The sequence below is a fragment of the Citrus clementina genome, unplaced genomic scaffold (assembly GCF_000493195.1).
Source record: "Citrus clementina cultivar Clemenules unplaced genomic scaffold, Citrus_clementina_v1.0 scaffold_4, whole genome shotgun sequence".
In the NCBI taxonomy this organism is placed as follows: domain Eukaryota; kingdom Viridiplantae; phylum Streptophyta; class Magnoliopsida; order Sapindales; family Rutaceae; genus Citrus; species Citrus x clementina.
In genome coordinates, this window is record NW_006262274.1 from 19475496 (window position 1) to 19500356 (window position 24861).

General features: G+C 34.8%; 2 protein-coding genes across 2 annotated transcripts; one reads left to right on the top strand and one right to left on the bottom strand.

The window, feature by feature from the left end:
- Positions 1-760: 760 nt before the first annotated feature.
- On the top strand, positions 761-9836 carry LOC18045261 (serine/threonine-protein phosphatase 2A 65 kDa regulatory subunit A beta isoform). Its single transcript, XM_006437640.2, has 13 exons — positions 761-824; positions 1529-1974; positions 2515-2761; positions 4326-4438; positions 5605-5684; positions 5889-6030; positions 6117-6197; positions 6488-6592; positions 7365-7547; positions 7796-7888; positions 8773-8912; positions 8999-9065; positions 9197-9836. The coding sequence occupies exons 2-13, from the start codon at positions 1582-1584 to the stop codon at positions 9314-9316; spliced, it is 1764 nt and encodes a 587-aa protein (XP_006437703.1). The 5' UTR covers positions 761-824; positions 1529-1581; the 3' UTR covers positions 9317-9836.
- A 13346-nt stretch (positions 9837-23182) lies between these two features.
- On the bottom strand, positions 23183-24468 carry LOC18045262 (probable carboxylesterase 6). The gene has a single exon (XM_006437642.2). It carries the CDS (start codon positions 24406-24408, stop codon positions 23353-23355), a length of 1056 nt encoding a protein of 351 aa, XP_006437705.1. The 5' UTR covers positions 24409-24468; the 3' UTR covers positions 23183-23352.
- Between the last annotated feature and the right edge of the window lie 393 nt (positions 24469-24861).

The window sequence follows — 24861 nt, forward strand, 5'->3', positions numbered from 1 at the left end:
TTACAGTAGCTGCAACATAAAATCTACAACACTTCATTATCAAACAAGCCGTACGTTTGAATCATCTAAACAACTTACTAAGATGCCATGATTCACATAAAATTTTATGATTACCCGTGAAAGTGAAATATTTTAGTATGAATCTATTTGACATTTTATCAATAAACATCTTCGTGCTCGAAAATGTAATAACACAGGAAAAAGTTTCTCAATATGTCAATCAAAATACGAAAGCTATGTGTTTTACATTTTTTTCATAGGCGAAATCTCTGTCATCATTAGTTAATTTTATTATAAACATATTTTTTTGTCAAGATTTTACCAGATGAGTCCAGAGACTACGTGTTATGTGCGCTCCACCTCAACTATTTCATGGGAGTAACACTGCAATCCCCTAATAACATCTAACATTTTTTAATTATTACTCAACTAGCACATAATGAGTAGTATAGTACGTCCGAAATTATTTATTTAAAAAAATTATCTCAAATGACGTGACATTTATCAATTTATTAGTAAAAATAATATAATTAATTCAATTAAATCTTATAAAAAATTATCGATAATTAATGAATACCATATTATTTAGGATGAAAATTGAAATAAAAAATTTGTGAGATCTATTATTACTATGAAATTATCTTTTAGCTATTCAACCTTTCACTTGAGCCCGAAGAAAGCCCATCGAGGATAATTTACCACAGGCCCAGGTTTGTGGGCTTGGGTAGATAATTACAAGAAATTTACTAGAAAGCAAACAAACAGATTCGTAAATCTCTCTCTTCTCTCTGAGCAGAGGTCGCTGCGGGAGGATATTGAGATCGGTGAGAACATCTTCAGTTCTCAGTCATTTCCATTTATCGTAATTTTAATTATTAGTTTTGTTATTTATCTTCACCAATCAATATTAAAACATTTAATTCTCGCTTAATGATTAGTTGGCGCACAATTTTCAATCAAGAAAATAAAATAGAAATTTTAAAAATTTTAATTATTCTATTTAATGATTTTAGTCACTCTTAGAAATGATTAATGAAAAAACTGAATTCAGTTTAGCCTAGTTGTACTATTAGGCACCTTTTGATTTGGTAACTATTTTTTTTTCTTTTATTTAATTTCTCGTGCCCTTGTTAACTGATCAATTTTACTTTCGTTTTCGTTTTCTTTCGTTTTCCCAGTTACCAAACGCATCATTAGTGTTTGAGGCCTCAAACTCTTCCTTTTGTTTTCTTTATGGTTACCTTAGTTTCTGGAGTTGAACTCTAGGGCTTGTTGCAGATCTCAACGTTATTGTTTCACATGATTTTTCCTTTTATGCTCTGTTTAATTGTCAGCCAAAAACTATCCGAATGAAAGTACTTCATAAAATTTGGGATCTTGGTGCTGGACAATGTGGAATTGGCATCTTATAGTTACTGGAAAATTCAAACCATTTATTAGTCATCAAATCGGTTTTGAATTTGAATTTTGGAAATCTTTTTGTTGAATTTTGTGATAATATATAAGTTGCAATTCATCTGATTTGCAGTGCTTCTGGGTAGATAGTTGATCATAAGGGTTTTCCAAGCGTTTTGAAACACAATGGCAATGGTTGATGAACCATTATACCCAATAGCCGTTCTCATAGACGAGCTGAAAAATGATGACATACAGCTTAGGTTGAACTCAATACGTAGGCTGTCAACAATTGCACGCGCTCTTGGGGAGGAGCGGACTCGGAAGGAATTAATTCCATTTCTGAGCGAAAACAATGACGATGATGATGAGGTACTTCTTGCAATGGCAGAAGAGCTTGGTGTTTTCATTCCATATGTGGGAGGAGTTGAGCATGCCCATGTTTTGCTTCCGCCTCTGGAGACCCTTTGTACTGTTGAGGAGACCTGCGTGAGGGACAAAGCCGTTGAGTCTTTGTGTAGAATTGGGTCTCAGATGAGGGAGAGTGATTTGGTTGATTGGTATATTCCTCTGGTCAAGGTTAGATTACACCATTCTCGTGTTTGTTTATTGAATTCTTGTTTTGTAATGTTGATCTTCTATGTTCAAGAAACAAAACTGCAGTCTGTTTGGAAGAATTTTCATTTCCTTTAAATTGTTTACTATGCCCTCATTTTGTGAAGCACTTTCCCAAACATCTAGAAAAATATGCATCTTGCTGAGTGTTTACCTCTGTATTGGCTTTTGAAGCTTGTTAGTACTTCACATTGTCCATTTCTTACCTGCCTTAATGAAATTATGTTATATTGAAAGAAAACAAGCAAGCTATTTAATATGAGTAACTTGAGATGGGTATGAAGGTCTTTCCACGGTTCCCTGCATTTATTTTTCTTGAAAAAAGAATTTACTTATATATTTTTGCTATGGCTGCATATAGAAACATTATCTCTTGCAGTGTAACCACGTGCTTCTGTGTGAATGCTTGCTTTTTCCTAATTCCTTTGTGATAGGTATTTCATTATTCTCATGTGTTTTTTCTGAGTCTCTGCTTTCTACATGTTTTAAACCTTGTATATTCAGAGACTAGCGGCTGGTGAATGGTTTACGGCTCGGGTTTCTGCATGTGGGCTGTTTCACATTGCTTATCCAAGTGCCCCAGATATTTTAAAGACAGAATTGCGGTCAATATACACCCAATTGTGTCAAGATGACATGCCCATGGTTAGGAGGTCTGCTGCATCCAATCTGGGCAAATTTGCTGCAACTGTTGAACCTGCTCATTTGAAGACAGACATCATGTCAATATTTGAGGATCTGACTCAGGATGGTAATTAAATAATTACTTTATGTTTTATGGAGAACATGTTTCTATTTGTTTCAATTGTTGGATATTGCCCCTGTCACTTTGTGGTTCACGCTTCTCCTTCAAGTGTCTTCTAATTATGCAACCTGAATTCTCTGCTGCCTATTTGAATTGAGTGCTCTCCTGATAACTGTTGTCTAGGGTTACCTATGTCCTGACATAGAAGTACTGCATCCTTTCTTGCAACTTCAGTACATGTATGGTGCATGCAATGTGTAAAACAAGTATGAGCTGCTAACATGAAATTATAATAGCTGTGCAAAATATATGCAACGTAATTAAAGTTTATTTGAGATGAATATACTTCTGAATGTGAGATAAAAATTATATTAATATGGCTAGGAGAGTAAAGTTGCAGCAAGTCAAGGATGGATTTAATGAGAACGCATGATAGCCTGGCAGCAATCCAATGGTAGGACTGTCGTCTTTCCACTGAGATAGATTCAATGCAGTGAAAATCATCTGGCTTTTTTTTCCAGTTTGCTTATTGTGATCATCCGGTTTGACAAGGAGATGGATTCTATGAAAATGCTTTATGCTTTATTCATCTTTTGGGTTGGGGTTTTCTGGCTGACACTTCATGATGGATTTCTTTTGCATTCAATGGGACTCTTGGCTTTGAAAAATATAATATATTACTGCTAATAGAAGTCGGGGTAGACATAAAATGAACAATTAGATTGAACTAACTGGAACAGGATTGGTATTCCTAAAACATTTGGTTCATGCGAACACTAGCAATTGTGGTGGGCTGGCTGCTTGTTGACATGTCTATGTTTATTGTTACTTATTTTTCTTTCATGAATTATCTTCCGAAATCTGGAAATTGAAGACAGTAAATGTTTATTGTAACACTGAAGTATGACCTCTTTCTTTTTCTTTTTTTCCCCAAGTAACAGAACTTTGTGTGATATTCCTAAACTTAAAACTTTATTAGCAAAGAGATGCTATTTCAATAAATTTAAACTTATGGTCCTTAGATGGTGGATGAACCTAGTTGGCTTGTGAATAACTCCTGGGTAATTTTCTTTATTGGTAGAAGACAAGTGAATTGATTTGGGTGCAGTGCAAAAGGATTAATTTTGATCATGCCTCAGATTGATGCTATTGTGAGATTTTCCACATGACTATCTGAGGATAGTTTAAGAAACTTTCCGTCATGACACATAGCTATATGTTTTATTGTGGTAAATAGGTCAAGAAAGCAATATCCTGAACAACAACAACACCCCCCCCCACAAAAAAAAAATCCTTCCAAATAATAATAACAAATAAATAAATGATCTTAGGATATTGATCAATCTTGACAAAGAATCATGTTGAGTTCAAAACAATGTATGAATGGTCAAACAGATGTGTCATATGGTGTTCGGAACATAATTCATTCATTTCATGTATTAAATTTTCGAGTAAATTACTATGTGAATAGTAACTTATTGTTTTGCTTACATAGATGCATGTTATATTTTAAAGTTCATTTCATATATGAATAACCCACATGAGGTTTTTTAATTAACTTTTGTCTCAGATCAAGATTCTGTTCGATTATTGGCTGTTGAGGGTTGTGCAGCACTTGGAAAGCTGTTGGAACCTCAGGATTGTGTAGCACATATTCTCCCTGTTATTGTGAATTTCTCTCAGGTACGCTTGTATTGATGATTCTTGCTTCAATGCTAGTTATCTGATTTGTGATTAGTGTGTATTTGGAGAAGTCTTTCCTGTCGATGACACTTCTATAGTTGATTTGTATAAACCCGCTTTTGCTGGAAAGTTCTAATGTACTTCTCCATATGCAATGTGAATTGAACTTGTTGGATCAATTCTTTGGTTGCCTATGACACCACTAGCAAATTGTCAATTTGGTGATTCAACAACACACAGAATATTACAAGCATTACAAGTGTGGAGTTATAGTGAGGAGTGAAGATTTAAAAGTATTGAAGGGCTAATGCACAAAACTCAACAGAAAAATGATTAAGGCCGAAATCCCAAGCTGCTCACTGCTGTACTACGCTTCAAGATCTGAGATAAAGATGCATATAGAAATTTATACCCTCTTTAAGTTTTCCTTGCCCTTGCTCTTTGTACTTCTTTCACCTTTGGATGAATTTTATGTGTCCCTCTGAAATTCAGATGAGATTAGCTTAAAGTGGAGTAGTTACCCCTCAGCTAGCTATTGATGTCAACATAAGATTCACACCTACCTTGGAGAGAAAAATCATAAATTTTTAGGTAATAAGGGCTAGATACTTAAATCTACTTTGTGAGGATTCATATGTTGTTGTTCTGATATCCTACCCTAATTGGCTCTGTATGTTTTTGAGAAATAATCTGTTGGTCACAGCTGTAAGAGAAGAATGAGGCGCTGTGTGTTGATGTTTACAATGCCAAATGGATACTTGGGGAGTTGGGTTTCAGAGAAAGAGAGCAATTTGGCTACATTATAACGGCACTTTGAAATTTGATATACTTTTTGAAATGCTTAACAAATGAATGTTATTCATTGGTTTTCCTGAAGAATGGTGCTTATGATGATGCCCAGGTTTTGTGTAGTAGTGAACAATCATTATCTTCATATTTTATTGGCAACATTTCTGTAGTCTGATCTGATTCCATGTTACAGGAAAAGTATCCTGTGGCTGTTTTAGTTACATTATTTGCATGAAACGTTATGATTTTTATTTTTGTATAAAGCGATTGAGTTTTCCTTGTATGCCTGATGCTAAGGAAAACCTTTTTGCTTTCTGTATCTTGATATTTCTTTCCTTCATTCCATAAGCTCTTAATTCATTATTGACTCTGAACAGGATAAGTCTTGGCGTGTGCGCTATATGGTTGCAAATCAACTGTATGAACTTTGTGAAGCTGTGGGTCCTGAGCCTACTAGGTATATATTACATGCTGTTTGAGTTTTATACTTCCAATACAGCATATGGTCTCTCACCAATTTAATATCTTGGAAATTTAATAGTAGATACCCCTTTCATGTGTGTTAATTCTGTTAAGAATTGCTTTCATGCATGATGTTGTGGGCTAATTTATTTTGTCTCTTCTTTGTGCTATTTATGTAAAATTTTGGTTGTGTTTTAAGGACGGACTTGGTTCCTGCATATGTGCGATTACTTCGAGATAATGAGGCTGAAGTACGTATAGCGGCTGCTGGCAAAGTCACTAAGTTCTGCCGAATTTTGAATCCAGAACTTGCAATTCAACATATTCTTCCTTGCGTTAAGGTGCTCATGCTTTGAGGATTTGGAAATTTTTTTCTTCTATGATGATGGGTTATTTGGTTCTCAATGCTTTGAACAATCTTCTGCAGGAGTTGTCATCAGATTCCTCCCAGCATGTCCGCTCTGCTTTGGCTTCAGTAATCATGGGGATGGCTCCTGTCCTAGGGAAGGTAAGAATATCATATATTGGTCTGGCACTAGTCACGAAGGCTCGAGGTTTGGAAGACCTACCAGCATGTCATGCCTTGTATTATAGTGGCTTATTCATCTTTATTTGGCTCATTAGCTATCTGGTTTTTGCTTGACGGGTTACATTCAATCTTTCAGGTTTAATTCAATCTTTTCAGGTTTACTGTAGTTTTAGCTATGCTCGATCTTCCAATTTTATCTACTGCTATACGAATGCACAATGGTTTAATTGCATGCATTGTAATTCAACTCCATTTTACTGTTTGTGTAGGATGCAACAATTGAGCAGCTTCTTCCAATATTTCTCTCTCTTTTGAAGGATGAATTTCCCGATGTGCGCCTCAATATCATCAGCAAGCTTGATCAAGTGAATCAGGTGTGTTGTGTCTTAAGGATTTAACCTGAATCTTCTATGTCACATGCTGTACTTACTAATTTTGGCATCTATATTTTTGGGTTTTGGTTGAGAATTCTGATTTATTGAACAAATTAGGTTTAGTGTTTGAAAAAATAAGCGCAACTTGTAACATATTGTTTGAATTGAGTGGCTAGAAGTGACAACCATTTAACGAACTATCATCATGGCCTGCTGATAACGTTCGCATATTTCATAGTATATTCATGTATATTTTCCTTTTCCTTTTCTTTCATCCATAGCATAAATGGGAGTGGATTTATGTGCATACCAGTCCATGCTGTGGTTTGCATATCAGCTTACTAGTCACTATAGCGTATTTGAATAGGGAGGATGGGCAGATAAGGGGCATGGATGTATACTGGAGAGAATTCAGTAGGTTTGATTATAAAATTTCTAGTTCTATTTGGTTTTGGTGATTGTTTAACTTTTTCTCTTTTGATTTTAGTTTGTCACAGATTTTAGTTTTGTAATCCCTTGAACTTGTAATAAGTTGAAAAGTAATGTATTCCATTCCTTGCTTCTTTGGAAGCTGTTGTTTGATTGCAATTCTCGTATCACTGATGGATGCCGTTTGCTGCAAGTAGATATTTACCCCTTTTAGCAGTCCTTATACTCTTTGAGATGTTACCACCAAGTCTGTTGTCAGTGGTGATACTGCATATGCAACTCTATTGTATTTGCTTCATTTTTGTTTACTTTTCAGCCTTGTTTAACAAATATGTTCTTGCAGGTTATTGGAATTGATCTACTGTCGCAATCCCTATTACCAGCCATTGTTGAGCTTGCGGAGGATAGACATTGGAGAGTTCGTCTTGCAATAATAGAGTACATTCCTTTATTGGCCAGTCAGTTGGGCGTAGGATTCTTTGATGACAAACTTGGTGCTCTTTGTATGCAATGGTTACAGGATAAGGTTTGTGTTTCCTATCTTGTTTGCACTATTTAAAAACATAAAATGATTCCTTTATGTTTTGGTTATGATTGTGAACAGTTTTATCCATTTATGCAAGTTGTAATGTCTATGTAACTTTTTGTTTGCATGATTTTATCGTCTCCCATTAGTGTTTGACATTTGTGCACTTTTGTTTGTCTTGCTATTGCACTGCATTGAAGTGAACTCCTTGCAGTTTATTAACTATTTCACCTGCATATTTGTTGCAGGTTTATTCTATTCGAGATGCTGCTGCTAACAACTTGAAGCGTCTTGCTGAAGAATTTGGTCCAGAGTGGGCAATGCAGCACATAATTCCTCAGGTTTGTCCAATGATTTCGACAATTAATTGCTGCCGCCTTCCCGATAGACCTTTTTATTTTTTTAAATGAAACACAAATAAAGAGCTTTTAGATCCTGTTTGGGATTGCAGTTGAAATGCTATAAGCAATTTATTTCATGAGTTCCGACAAAAGTGGTATTTGGTAAATTTTTTAAGAGTTGTCTATAAGTTTTTTCATTTTGACAGAAGCTTTTAAAAGTAAGTAGGGGGTTGTTTTTTATAAGCAACTTATTAAATAAGCCGCTACAACTTTTTAAAGTTCTTATTATAACCTTAAAATTTCAATAAAATCATAATTATGTTTTACTTTCCGATAAACCCTAATATACAAATAAAAGATAGTTTAAACTTGTCTATTTTGGTCATTTCATAATAAAATAGCACTTTCGTAATAAAATTTATCAAATGCATATGCTATGCTTTTCAAACTCAACAACTGCAACAGCTCAATCTACCAAACACCGAGCTATTTTTTCTTTTAATCAGCAGTTTATTTCATCAGCCATTGCAATTCCAAATTGACCCTTAGTTTGAAGGGGAATTTCATTGAAATTCATACATGCCTCAAGCTTGTGGCATAATAATTTATCCTGATGCTGGGTTTTTCTGGCATTACCACTGCCAACGAGATCTGAAAGGATGATGTCGTGTTGTAATGATTTCCTTCTCAGCCTTTGTTGCATACTGTAATTTTGTTGCATGTACGGTACCTTGCAGAGTAATGTGTTTGCACATGAATCTCTTGAAGCTTTTGTCTTTTTCCTTCAGTTTTGTTGATAAAACCACCACGACCTCACTTTTGTTTCAGTCCTTATTTTCATTTTCTTTTTTCTTCTGCTCATTATTGCTTTGTCATCTGAGCAGGTTTTGGAGATGATTAATAATCCCCACTACTTGTACCGGATGACCATTTTGCGTGCCATCTCTCTCCTTGCTCCTGTCATGGGATCAGAAATCACATGTTCTAGACTGTTGCCAGTGGTCATTAATGCATCAAAAGACAGGTATCTGAACTTATGAAAACTCGTGGTTGACATGAATGATGTCAATAGTTTGTTTCTCATTGTTGGTCTGATTCACCTTTTGGCAGAGTACCTAACATCAAGTTTAATGTGGCAAAAGTGCTACAGTCTCTCATTCCCATTGTTGACCAGTCTGTAAGTACTTTTTCAGTTTCTCCATTTTCTTTTATGCTTCATTTGAACGTCAATAATTTTAATGTGGGCTTCATTTTTGCTGTGTTTCCTTTAGTCCTTTTTTCATGTCTTGCTCTGAATTATTGTCATAGATGGTGGAGAAAACAATCCGTCCTTGTTTGGTTGAGCTCACTGAGGATCCAGATGTTGATGTCCGTTTTTTTGCCACTCAAGCCATTCAGTCGATTGATCATGTGATGATGTCTAGCTAGGCTGATCAGAGTTTATTGTTTGAATTCCCCCCCTGAAGGTACACTAGCGTTGAAGACCTTTTAGGTTGAAGACCTTTTAGCTGGAGATGGTATTTTTCGCTCACCAGATTAGTGCCATCATTGTTGCCTGAGTGTTGGGGCAGTTGTATCTTCCGACTAACATGCAAAGCCATTTTGGGCTACTGAACTTATGTGTTATAGTTTATTAGAAAACAACACATTGACTCGGAGATACGTTGTCTTTGGCTTGTATTTTGTTTCAGTGCTGTGTTCGTTTCTTCCAATTTTTATAAGGGAAATGATTTTTGTAGATGGGTGCACCATACAATTGAGTCACTGATTCCTGCAAATGTATTTTCATTGGTGAATGCAAATGTTGTCATCTTCTCTATCGGTGAGACGCTGGATTTTTTTTACGCACATTTGTTTATCGATTAAAGAAAACTTCATCTCTTTCTGATGTCGAGGTGTGTGGGAACAAGAGTTTGGTGCGGTTTCGTAAGGGAGATTTTGATTCACATTTCACAGTTATGAGATTCTATGATGTAATTGCGGTATGTGATTCTCTCTTTCTCTCTCTCTCTCTCTCTCTCTCTCTCTATATATATATATATATATGTATGTATGTATGTATTATGTAAATATCTTGATATTACATTTTGAATCACCTTTGACATTCATCTTTTTCCTTTTAATACTGTATCTTTATAATCAGAAGTAGGGTTGACAATGAACCAAGATAGGATGGGATTTGTCAATTCTAATTCTATCTCGTATATGCGATTGGGATAAATAAATATTTTATTCTCGTCTTTTTATTTTGAGTAATGATACAGCCACAAACTCTTGTACAAACTTATTTTGTACAAACTGATGTGGCATTAATTCATTGGTTGAATGAAAATATAAATTAATAAAAATAAATCATGTGGGCCAAGTGATGTTTAATTCAACCAATCTTATCATGCCACATCAGTTTGTACAAGAGTTTATGGCTGTATCATTACTCTTTTATTTTTTGAGACAAAAATTTGTCTTAATCCTGTCTCATTAAAAATATCTTTTCTTCTCACTATCTTGAATAGTTCTAAATGTAAATAAATGAATTTTAATTTTTTTTTAAGGATCATCGTAATTCAATATAACAAAATTTTAAATAAATACAAAGTAGTATAATCAAATTAATAATTTTATCTTGAATATATGCATGTTCAAATATAATTTTATATTAACATTTTTTGTTTGTCTGTTTGCTTTTATTAAACATTTATATTAAGATTTATCTTTCAAAAATTATAGATTTAGACAATAACTAACTTCAATTATGTTAAAATATCCAATAATTCAATAACATAATAATAAACTAAACCAAGCTAGGGTTGGCAAAAAATGAGATGGGATAGAACGAAATTTGTCAATTTTAGTTTTGTTACATATATACAAATGAGATAAAAAAATATTTTATTTTCATCTCTTTATTCGATAATTACACAATTTCAAAATATCCTAAGACTTAATGCTTATAATTATCTTAATATGCAATTAACTAAGAAATGCATCATTAGGTGAAAAACAAATATATTTTTTGGGAAAAAAATTCATCATTTATAGTTGGATGTAAAAACTAAAAAGCTAGTACAGTATTGTAGATTTGTTTGTTTATATAATTATAATTTAAAGGAATCATATTTATCTTCAATTCTTCGTTGAATATCGAAACCTATTTTGAAGACCTCTTTTCTTAAATCTGCGATGATTTATTTATCCTGTCCTTTTCGCACGCACGCCTTAAACCCTAGAAGCAAGTATGGGGAACCCAAAAAAAGAAATAAAACAATAAAAATAATAATTGAAGGAATCTGATGGCAGGTGCAGCTGCCCTTCGCACGTGAAATTGATTCAATTCGAAGGGATGGATACAACTGAAATCCATGCAACTGTTCTAGAATATTTCATGCAGAGTCCGTACATTTATTATCATTATATTTTCTGGAATGGAAATGTATTTGCATTAGATAAAATCTAGGGGGAGCCCTGCTCTTATTATGGTGTGTAATACTGTATTGTATTTTCACATTGCACTTATGGTGTGTGTATTAAACTGAAATCAAAATAGGTTCGAATCAAAATGAGGAATAAAAATTAGAATAAATTATTTACTTTAATTGTAAGAATCGAAATCATAAGGAGTTGTATTGTCATTAATCATTATATTTTATCTTGAAATCAAAATCGAAATAAGTTAGATTGTTATAAATTATTAAAAAATCATTAATTAACTATTGTCATAATTATCATTTTGTATTTTAGTTATTGTGATGATGATTATTATTATTATTATTAATTATTATTGTTAACATCAATATTAATTAATTATAAAAAAATTTATCATTAATATATGGGCAATCATCCATTGATCAGCTGTTTATTATACTTTTTAAAAAATATAAATTTTTTTTTTCAAAATTCCACCTGAAGTTTATATTATGTTGCACCCATCCACATCCATCTGTAGGCCATTATAATCTTGTTCAGATTATAGGAGTAAAATTGTCATAAAAAACAGCATCGTTTCGACGCGATAGAAAGGGAACAAAAAGGCAACAGTGGTCCAGTTAAGCAATACAGCGAGCAACAAAAGCACGTCATTGTTAAGTCTCATCTCCATCAACCTTTGTGACCCACCACCATTGCCTCCTACGCCGTCTGATCTCAAAACAAATAACACACACTCCACAATATCGTCACCACGTGCTCCATAGCCGCACCCGATACTTTTAGCATCCTATGGACGATGCCATTTAACAGTGTTGTGTCCCGATATATCTCCATTCTCCCTTGCTTGCTCGAACTCATATCTCTGCTTCTTTTCGCGCGTTTTGAGGATGCCTGTGATTAATCAACATTGTTTTCACAAATAGCAATTAGGCAAGACAAGTTAGCCTCGTTTAGTCTCTGATTGAAACCTAAGCTCAGTGATTTCACGATTTCGACCAATAATCTATCTTTATCAGGAGAGAAATTCTAAAATACATCAGATGTATTATAACTAATTGATACATGAATGACATGTGTAGTTGAATTTAATACAACCACCATTTGCAAGGTGGTTTTTGAAAATAAATCACACATGTCATGACATTATTTGTTTGTTGTATATCTGACATGATACCCAGATGTATTCTAGAATTTCTACTTTATCAGCGATTTTTACTTTCAAATCATTAGCGAGTTCAAGCAATCTTGATCCCATTTCAGTATCATGTTCATGTTGATCTTCAATTTTGTTCAAAATCAAGTCCAAATCGGGGATTAATAGGTTGTTTTAGAGCTGTTGAGATGCAAATGCATCAAGTATTGTTGATGGTATGATTCAATGCATGTTTATCCCCTACCTAGATATGTATCTCAACTGTGATTTACAAAATTTTAAGTTTTTAAAAATTTGTAGTTACTGAACTATGGCTCGTGGTTCCATTTGAAATATTTTCAATCTTTGTTGTTTGTTTATCGTAATGCAAATATTTTTATTTTGAAACTTATTTATGGCATAACAGTAAATTTATATTTGGGGGCAAAAACGTTATTTGATCAATATTCCTTTAAATCTATTAACAAAGTTAAGATGAAAGTGGATGGGTGCAACACAATGTAAACTTTCAGTGAAATTTGTAAAAAAGAAATGTGTATCTTTGAAAAAGATTGAAAAATCAAGTGGCCGGTGAATAATTGCTCTTTTTAATAGTAGTAGTAGTAGTAGTAGTAATAGTAGTAGCAGTAGTAATAATAATAATAATATCATCATCACCATCATCTTTGTCATCGTCATCAACAATAACAACATTGTTAACATCTTAGCATTGTTGGCGTCATCGTCATTGTCGACATCATCATTGGCGATGACTGTCATTGTTGGATTGGGCTGCTGCTGCTCAACGGCTGACGATGTTGATTTTGGCAACGATAGTTTGGTGAAGACAATGAAGATTTTTGTTGTGTTTTCTTTTTTCTATTTATATTTTTTAATTGAATGAGGGTATTTTTGAAATTTTAAAATTTTGATGTGGCAAATAGGAAATCCAGATAATAGGAGACTAATAAATGGCGTGGGCCCCATAATTCTAATTCTAATTCCCACGCTTATTTTATAAAGTAAACCCTATCAATAATTTTGATTTCAAATTCTAATTCCTCAATTTGGGAAATGAGAAGTAATGACACTATCAATGTCATTTGGTTAATCAACCACTTTAGTATCATATACAGCAATAGAATCGAGCATTGTATTATAAAGTCCAGCAACATGTGTAATTGCTTATTGCAAACTCTAGTATATTTATTTTAATCTACAAAATAAGTTTTTTCATTTTTTTTATGATTTAGTGCTAAAGCTTTAACATTGTGATATTTTAACCCCAAATTAATATACTTCTTTTAAATTTGACCATTAAAAGTTTACCCTTGGAGCTTTTGGCTCCCATTATATTTCTAATCATAGCTCTACCTTTGTATAGTGTGAGGCAACAAAAAGTATATATGACCCTTATCAAACTAAACTTCCGATTATGCCATTGCCTGCTAAATTTATATGCAAATCAATGACAAATTATGACAAACAAATTATGATTCCCTCGTGACCTAATTTTGTATTGAGTAAAAAATGTAAGTAAAATTTGATGGTTAATATATAAATAAAATAAAGAAACTAAATTCCACCCATACGCTGTGACTAAAAGGTTAAGAAGAAATCCTCATCCATGATTGATACTATAAAATTAGCGTATTAAATAAAATATTAAAAACTTTAAAATAATTTTATATCCAAGTTATATGTTTAAAAAAAAAACCGAAAGCAAACAGTGTTAAGAATGAATCCATGTCAGCAGCTGAGTCAGCAATTAGTTACACGTGCAGGACAACTCTTAGAAGTTGTTAATGATTCCCGCCAATAGTTTGTTATAAGTTGTTAAGATAATTTCCATACGTTTGTTGCTGAAGAACCTTCTAGGCTCGATTATATAAAGCCTGTAATTCCTCGTTTCAGTTTAATAATAATAATAAATGAATTCAGTCTGATAATATTTTCTCTCGAGCTTTAGAATTTTCCTTTCAACCAAACACTTTCTTTTCTTTAACTTGGTATCAGAGCCTACTCTGTTTACAAAGTGATGGCTTCTTCAAGCTCGAATCCTTCAGCTCATATCCTTTCTGGAACTTCCTTTACCTTTACCACACCAATCAAACTTGATCGCACAAATTATACAATCTGGAAACAACAAGTTCTCTCTTCAATTCGTGGAAATGGTCTTGAGAATTACATTGATGAATCTAAGCTCTGTCCAGATCAATTTTTTCCTAATAGATCTAGATCTGGTGAAGCAAGTGAAGTAGGTCGTGAAAATCCAGATTATGTTGCATGGAAACGTCAGGATCAGCTTCTACTCAGCTGGATCATGTCCTCAATGAGTCTTGAGATCCTCAGTCTCGTGGTAAGCTCTCAAACTTCTCTTGAGCTATGGAAGAAACTTGAAAAACAGTTCGGATCAGAATCAATGGCTAAAAAAGTTCATCTTAAAATGCTTCTTAGTAATCTAAGGAAAGGATCTGTGTCTATGACTGAATATTTCACAAAACTTAGAACTATCTCTGATGGTCTTGCTTTAGCTGGAAGTCCTCTTAACAACATTGATCTAATCACTCATCTTATCACTGGATTAGATCATTCGTATTATCCTGTAGTTGTTTACATTGAAGCAAATATGTTGACCATGGATCTGAGTGAAGCCTAAGCTATTTTATTGACACATGAGGCTAGGCTTGATAACAGTAAGAATATTGACAGTAAAGAAGTTAAAAACAACTTTATGGCTAATGTAGCTCAAACTGGGAATTTTCAAAAGAAAGGGAATGGTAATAATCAGAATAACTGGAACAAAAATGGTGGAGGTAACTGGAATCAGAATTCTGGAGGTAGAGGTGGATATCAAGGTGGATATCAAGGTCAAGGAAGAGGTAACTGGAATCAGAATTTTAATGCTGGCAGAGGCTTTGCTGGTGGTTTTAACACTGGTGGAAATTTTAATAATGGAGGTTTTGCTGGTAACTTTAACAATGGAAATGCTAATGTTGGTGGTTTTGGCAGAGGTGGTTTTGGGGGTAATAGAAAGAACTTTGCCCAGGGAGGTGTTATGTGTCAGATTTGTTTTAGGTTTAATCATACTGCTGCTGAGTGTAGAGACAGGTTTAACAGAAATTTTGCTCCAAGCTTTCCAGTTCAAGGCTATCAACCAAATCAGGGACCAAAGTCAGCTTATATGGCTACATCTGAGGGAGTTGCTGATCAAAGCTGGTACCTTGACAGTGGAGCTACCCATCACCTTACCAACTCAGCTCAGAACTTAACTGATGGTAAGACTTATTTTGGTACCAATTCTCTACTTGTAGGAAATGGTCAAGGTCTTCAAATCACACATATTGGTAATGCATGTTTGTATACCTCTTTTGGTTCATGCATTCATCTTCATGATATTCTGTGTGTTCCCAAAATTACCAAGAATCTTATAAGTATCTCTAAGCTTCTTTCTGACAGTGATATAACAATTGAATTCTCCTTTGATGCCTGTTTTCTAAAGGACAAAATGAAGGGAACACTGCTGGCTCAGGGGATTGTTGAAGGTGGACTGTATAAGCTACTGTCATGTGGAGAGTCATTTTCTTCTGATACATCAGTATTCCAACCAAGTTCAATGGTGTCAGTTTTTTCTTCTCAGCAAGTTTGTGTTGATCCTTTGTTTGAGAAAATAAAGTCTAGTTTTCCAGTAAACTTTCATGCTTCAAGCAATGTTTCAGTCAGTCTTTTACATAATAGGCTTGGTCATCCAAGCAAGCATGTTGTTCAAACTCTCTTGAGAAGCAATTGTATAACCTTTACTGGTGATAATAAGCAAAAACTTGAATTCTGTAATGCATGTCAACTTGGCAAATTACACCAGTTTCATTTTTCAGCAACTGACATCAAATCAAAATATCCTCTTGAATTAATCCACACTGATCTTTGGGGACCAGCCTCTGTACTTTCTATGGAAGGCTATAGATATTACATCTCTTTTGTTGATGATTACACTAGGTACTGCTGGATCTTTCCTCTTGTGCTAAAATCAGATGCTTTAGGTACCTTTAAAAACTTCAAAACCCTGGTAGAAAAACAGTTCAGTTTACCTATCAAAGCTTTACAATCTGACATGGGGGGAGAGTTCAAGGCCTTTATTTCTTTTCTTCGCCAAGAGGGTATCCAATTTAGGCACAGCTGTCCTCACACACATCATCAAAATGGTGTGGTGGAAAGGAAGCATAGGCATATAGTTGAAACAGGGTTAACCCTTCTTGCTCAAGCCCAAATGCCTGTTTCTTACTGGTGGGAAGCTTTTCACACAGCTTCTTATCTTATTAATCGAATGCCAACCACAGTTCTAAACAACCAGTCACCTTATCAAAAGTTGTTTCAGCAATTACCAAATTATGACTTCCTTAGAGTGTTTGGCAGTGCTTGCTATCCCTTACTCAGACCATATAATCAACACAAACTTGACTTCCACTCTCAAAAGTGTTTGTTTATAGGTTATAGCCCTCTTCATAAGGGTTACAAATGTCTAGATAAAACAGGGAGAGTGTTCATTGCCATACATGTTACATTTAATGAGCATGCATTTTCTTATTCTGAATTGTTTCTCTCTTCTGATTCTGAATCAAAGTCAGTTCAAATTTCTTCTCCTTCATTCTGTATTCTTCATGACAGTAGCTCATCACAGCAGCCTTCAACATCATCATCAGTTCCAGCAGTATCACCAACACTAAACTCTCTTTCCTTACCACATATAAACACTTCTCCTTCACCACTCTCTTCAAATGCTCATTCTCATATATCTAACCAAAACTCCTCAGTAGCTCTTCTTCAACCATCCTTGCCAATAGTTTCTGCTCATCCAATGGTTACAAGAGCCAAAGCAGGAATTTTCAAGCCTAAAACATATCTTACAGCCACACAAGATGTTGAACCAGCTAGTGTCAAAGTAGCCTTAGCAGATCAGAAATGGTATATGGCAATGACAGATGAGTTACATGCCTTGAGGAACAATGAAACTTGGACTCTTGTGCCAGCAGAGTTGGCAACCAAAATTGTTGGAAACAAATGGGTGTTTAGAGTTAAGTATAACCCAGATGGAAGTGTTTCAAAGTATAAGGCAAGATTAGTTGCAAAAGGTTTTCATCAAACCTATGGTGTGGACTTCTTTGAGACTTTCAGCCCTGTTGTAAAGCCTTGTACCATCAGAATAATTTTGAGCCTTGCAGTGATGAACCATTGGACCATAAGGCAGTTGGATGTCAATAACGCATTCCTGAATGGTGTACTAACTGAAGAGGTTTTCATGCATCAGCCTGAAGGATTTATTGATTCTCAACATCCAACTTATGTTTGCAAGTTGAACAAAGCTTTGTATGGTCTTAAGCAGGCACCCCGTGCATGGTATGACAGGTTAAGAGGCTCTCTGCTGCAGTGGGGCTTTCAAACCTCTCGGTCAGATACCTCTCTATTTCTTAAGCACATTGGTTCAGATATTTTAGTCATTCTCATCTATGTAGATGACATCTTAGTTACTGGTTCTAGCTGTGCACAAATAGAAAAGATTATTGCACTTCTTGGCTCTGAGTTCGCTCTTAAAGATTTGGGTGACTTCAACTATTTCCTTGGTTTAGAAGTTACTCCATCAAGTGCTGGGTTACATCTATCTCAAACAAAATATGTTGGAGATATCTTAAAGAAGGCTCACATGCTTGACAGCAAAGGCTGTAATACTCCAATGAGTGTAGCTGATAAGTTGTACAAAGATAAAGGGAAGTTGTTTGAGAATCCTTCACTTTACAGAAGTGTTATTGGATCTCTTCAGTATGTAACTCTGACAAGGCCTGATATATCGAAACTAGGGATAGGCTCGACCGATCGAGAGGATGCATGTGCCTGCTTCATTGGCAGGCCTGCAAAAGGGTACTTAGATATCTTCAGTGTACAGCTACCTATGGGATTCAGTTCTACAATTCAAAGTCTTTTTCTCTCACAGCCTTCTCAGATGCATATTGGGGTTCAGATCCTGATGACAGAAGATATGTTGGAGGCTACTGCATCTTTCTTGGGTCTAATCTTGTTTCCTGGTCATCAAAGAAATAAAATATTGTTTCTCGGTCATCAGCTGAGTCAGAATATAGAGCCTTAGCCTTGACAACTTCAGAAGTGTTATGGATTTCATACTTGTTACAGGAGCTCAGAATACAGCTAACCAGCACACCTGTTCTGTATTGTGATAATAAAAGTGCAGAGACACTGGCAAGTAACCCAAAGTATCATTCACGAACCAAGCACATTGAATTGGACATTCATTTCGTGAGAGAACACATTGCCAAGAAGGAATTTGCTGTTGAACATGTGTCAAGCTCAAGTCAATTGGCAGATGTGCTTACTAAGCCACTTGGTTTTGATCATTTTGCTTATATGAGAGCTAAGCTCAATGTCTGTCCAAGACTTTGAGCTTAAGGGGGCATGTTAAGAATGAATCCATGTCAGCAGCTGAGTCAGCAATTAGTTACACGTGCAGGACAACTCTTAGAAGTTGTTAATGATTCCCGCCAATAATTTGTTATAAGTTGTTAAGATAATTTCCATACGTTTGTTGCTGAAGAACCTTCTAGGCTCGATTATATAAAGTATGTAATTCCTCATTTCAATTTAATAATAATAATAAATGAATTCAGTCTGATAATATTTTCTCTCGAACTTTAAAATTTTCCTTTCAACCAAACACTTTCTTTTCTTTAACGAACAGTAGCCATAAATAATAGCGCAAAAAAAAAAGTGCCAAAGAAAAAGTACTATTAATTGGGACTTGACAATTGACATAGTCGCATTGATGATGATTGATGGATGCAGCAACTTTCTTCGAGAATCGAAACTAGGGATAGGCTCGACCGATCGAGAGGATGCATGTGCCTGCATGGTAGCTCTCAGTCGTCACTGGTCAGTTCCATTAAATAAAAGTGGGTTCAGGTTTAGCCAACACGTACATAATGATATATATGCAAGCAAACAAACCAATAACTGGTGAATGATGCCAAGAGCCTGTGCCCTTCGCCCACGTTGCTAGTCCGATGTGATCAGCTGTAAGCCTCAGTATCTAATGGTTACATTGAGTACAGTACGGGGGTTGAGGCTTATATGCTACGTACCGGTAGCCAACCCTCCAACCACCATATTTTAATTTCTTCCAACTTACCATATTATAAATACAAATCTTAAAGCTTTGAGTAAATTCATCTTAAGCTACCTAGCTTACCCTTTTCATTGTTAGCAAAAAGAAATAATAATAATAATAATGATGAAAAGGGAAGAAGCCAATGAAGAAGAAAACGGAGAAGAAGGGGGGAAAACAAACAAACAAACAAACAACCTTCACAATGAAACTCAGGTATTCAGGTAATTAAAGCTTGGAGATTTATGTCATTCTCATATATATGCTCAAGCTGCATATATAAAATTATAAGTTTTAACATAGCATATAATTTGTACGACTCTCATTCTCAAGCTGCATGTATGAATTATTTTCTAGTCAATAAGCTTCATCATGTCATATATACAGTTAGCAATGGGCAAATTCTGAATTATTTCCTTTTGGAGTAAACTTTTAATCTCTTGTGCCCTGGGGAGAAAAGCTTTTCTTTTCTTTTATTTTGATTATTATAGCTTCTTTATCTTTTACCATCGACATACTATATATAAGGTTTATATACTTACATAGCTTCATTTAAATTGTCATTTATACTAATTTGGAATGTATACTTTGGTTTCTGCAGCTGGGATTAAATATCCTGTAAGTTCATATGTGGAACATTCATTTGAGCAAGAAGTTTTGAGCCACTCTCAGTGAAGAAGGACGATGTCAAAGTGGTATTGGGGAACCTCGACCTCGGACCTTCATGGTCGTTGGGAGTGTTTAGGTATTTAAATTTTCTCCATGCCATTGAAGAGACCACAGCTATAAGAAGCCGCTTCTTCTATTCAGTGCTTGTACGTCATTTTTTCATAAACACATAATTAATTAAATATAAGTGATAGACACCGGAAGAAAATGTGTCTCATATTAGAAAAAAATTGTACAAATTAGAAAATTAATTAAACGTGTTACGCATGTGCCAATTCTTAGAAGATTCATATACAAATATATGCGAGAATACACTTCAAGGCCAAGCTTAGTTACAATAACTCAGCAAATTAAGACAAATTATCATCTTGAGGCTATTGAGATTCGAGCACCAAATCTCTCGTAGCATGCATATTGGTCTTGGCCGCATATTTGTTCAATAAGTAAATCGCCTAGAATCAATCTAAACAGTATGTAAACCTTTACCTGTGTTATTCTGAAATCAAATTCAGTACGAGAAATTTTGTGTTAGCACTTGTGCATGTGATGCGGGAGATGGAAAAGTCTGCACGTAATATTCGATTTTCTTATATAAAAGAATGATTATGGGGCCACAACCCCACAAACACTTAATAAAAAATTAAAAAAAAAATAACATTGTGCAAATTGAAGTGGGAGATATGATTAGTTAATAAAAATATAAAAAATTTAAACTAAATCGCGTAATATACTTTTAATTCAACTAATAATATTATGTCATATCAATCTATATAGTCATTACTCTTCTTAGAAATTCTTACAGTTGAAATTGTACTTGGAGCAATGTTTAATTTTTGGTGGACGCCATTTATTAAAGCAAGCAGCCTCGATTGTATAAGCAATAATTAATAACGAGAAAAATTACAAAAATAGAAATATCGACCTTTGCTTCTTAAAATATTTTCTACGAGTTTAGAATAATTACAAATACAAGAAAAAGAAGGTAAACTTTAATTTTAGTCCTTAAAAAAATGTTTAGGCATATTATTCAACCGAAAAATTCCATAAATCAAGAAAGAGAGAGAAAGATTCGCTTAACGATAAAGATTCAGTCTCATAATTCGTTGTTGCCTAGTGTGATCACTGATTATCTCCAGAATTCGGGACAAAGAGGAGGGTCATTATAAACATCAATCAAGACAACTGAATGTGAAAAGGCCACAACTGATGGGAGAGGGTATCATATCTTCTCAAAATTTGCGTGGGGTCAATTTGGGTAGGCTAAAATTTGGATAAAGATTTGACAAAACAGCCTACATGCTTTTCTTTCAAAGAGAGAGACTGATGTGGGCGGTGGATCCTACACTAGTGGATTCCATCTCAGCACCAGACTTGCCAAAATGGCATGTCCATACCATCTCAGTATATCTCATTGAAATGGTGCCTTCTTTTAATCGTGATAGATATGTCATTTGGTAGATTTGGTGGATTCCTTGGTGAAACTCGCAAGGTTATTAATGGTTTGAGGCCCTCAAAAGCGTAAAATGAAAGTTGCGGATCTCATCATTGAACTCATCAAACCTGCCAATATTGAGGTGTCTAGCGTGAGTATTTGTTTGTTTCAAGGGATGTGTGGTGCCAGGTTCTGCCATATCATTTAGTTGGTTCAGAATTTACAGAAAGAATTTTCATAAGAACTTACTAAATTACTATTAAATTTGATCTACTGATATATATATGTTAGCATATAGCAAGTCGTTAAGCTACCATATTTTTTACTTACTATGTTGCGTCATCACTTGAGTAAAAGTAAAAGATAAGGTTGTTTTTAGTAGATACGAGATTTTTCATTCTGTCCAAACCTTTTATTTTTTTAAAAAAAAATTTAAACTCGTTATATTCGATTATATTTGATATGATTAAAAAATAATCTCAAAATTCTCTCTACTACCTAAGATAAAATTCTTTTTCTTTTTTCAAAATGTATTAATATTTTTAACCATAAACATTATTCAGCCCATCATTAAATTAAACATATTTTCTAGAAACTGAACTGTTGATGTTTTGTCCCCTAACTGGGTATACCTATTTATTGTATTAACAAAGCTTCCTTTACCACCACCGATGTTTGCCCTTCAAAAAAAAAATCTTTTTTTTTTTTTTGTGCATGGAAAGAGACCAACAAACTGTGCTATCCTTCAAAGATAGAGAGAATTATTTTCAATTTAAAAAGATGATAATTTTTTTTTTAATTTTTACAAAAGTTTCCATTCAATTATAATCAAATAAAATTAAAATTATTATAAAATAAATCTCAATTAATTAATTAAGTCATCGAGAATTAAGATGTTGCAGAATTTACATAAAAGTTCTCTTTGGCCGATAAAAGAAATCAAAGAGAAATTGGTGCAAACTCCTCTCCTCCTCTTCTCTTCCATTTTCTCTAAAGGAAATCATTGCAAGATTACATATAGGCATTACATTCGTGCTTGACGGAATAATCCACAATAATAACTCTATTCACTACTCATTTTAACTCTTATCATACCATCACGCACTGATTTGATTTGGATTTGATGATGATGTGAGCTTTTATCTGTCGAATAAATTATTAGATTGTGGCTAGTGATTATTACACAAGAATTCATAAATAAATAAAACTCAACCATAGATTATTGTTATTATTCAAGAGATCAAGATTCTTACAGTTAATTATCTAGTAGATTTACAAAAGATCCTCATCGATTTCACCGCATCATCATGAAAACTATGACAGCAGTGGAATACTATATACACTTCCAGACAAGAAACAGTACTGATAATGCAGTAATCATAATAATATTTGATGAGCCCTAGCAAATACAATAACAATTAAATTTTAATTCATTAGTACTTTTACAAGAGACAACATGGAGAGATCTATTTGAACAGCAATAAAATATCAGGAAGACAGAAATGATAACATTGTAGCATGAACAGTGGTGTTATTTTATACGTTACAATGGCTTTGTAGTATGAACAGCACCCATATTTTTATCTTTCTAATACCTTAGTGCCGTCAAATAGGAGTGCTCAGTCCATAAATGAATCTCACGAGCGAGTAGTAATAAAAGCCTTGATATGGACCACCATTTCATGAGTTCGAGTAAGGGAAAGCTGAGACTTACTGAGAATCTGAAATGCATGGCCTACACCTTTATACATCACGTGCTCCACTCTCTTATCTGCTCTGCCTAAAGCAGAACAAAACTCCAAGTTCCTGTCTTTCAGTATGTCCATCTCAGAAATGCACACCAATGTGGGCAAAGGCAAAAGCCCGCAATATTGCTCCAACTCTGTTGAGCCCTTGGACATCGGATTGCTCCAAGGATGATCACGGTTTGATCCACGAGGCAAGGCTAATCGCCAGTAAGTATCCGAGGCGGCCAAGCTCAGCGCCGACCGTGGTGGCTGTGCCAAATACTTCTCAGAATTTGTACGTGCTTCTCCTCCGAAAAATGGTTGAATTAAAATCGTACCCTTGAAAGTTAATGGCTTCAAGGTTGCAACTTTATTGTTAGAATTACCAAGCCTTAAGGCTACATTGTGGGCTATATTGGCACCAGCACTATCACCAGCTAAGAATATGCTACTGAAATTGCATTGCCTTGACAACCAGTCAACACTACCCCCACATGATGACGTTGCCTGTTGTTTAAGCCACATTAGGGAAGTAAACCCATCTTCATAAGCAGCTGGCAGAGGATTTTCAGGGGCTAAACGGTAATTGACAGACATGATTATGCAACCGGCTTTCTTCGCTAGCGTTGCTAGGAACTCGTGGTAGCAACTCCAAGCAGCCGAGCCGACGCAAAATCCTCCTCCGTGGAAGTAGACAAGCAAAGGAAGTTTAGTACTTTGGCATAGGATTGGGACATAAAAAAGTGCCCAAATGTTTGTGAATTTGTCAATGACTATGTCTCTTGATGTCACGCCCATGTCCGGAGCCAAAGCACACGTGACACATGGAACAATAGGGAGTCTCTCCACATGTCCATCTTTGTAAACTCTAATGAGCCCTTCAATTTCATCAATAACAGCTCCCTGTGGATTGAGATTTTTATGCATCTCTAAGCCGCTTAAACTTGGATCTATAGTGGCTGCCATTCTTCTTTTTTTCTCACTGAAAGAGAATGAGACTTGAAAATTTGTTAGCTGAGTCCTGAGTGAATGCCTGATACTTGATACTAGTTTATGTAGGAAAAAGAAAGAAACGGCAAGGGGTAATTTGGGTATATAACAAAAGTGGAATAAGAAACCACCATCATATCTTTTTATGCCAAATGGGCAAATTGGGTTTTAGCCACATGTCATCACGTGGATCCCGTGAGATGGTGGTCTGCGGCTTTTGATATTCATCCAAACAATAAAGTAATATTATTCTCATTAGATTAATCGCATTTTTGTAATTTTCATCACTTTCTTGTTTGGTGGATTGTCACGGCCTGCACGCACAAAACAACTCTAAAAATCCTCTTTGTTGAGATCCATCACAATTTAAATGCCATTTTATTGTTACGCAATGTGTGTGATTTGAAAAACATGTTAAAATAAACAACA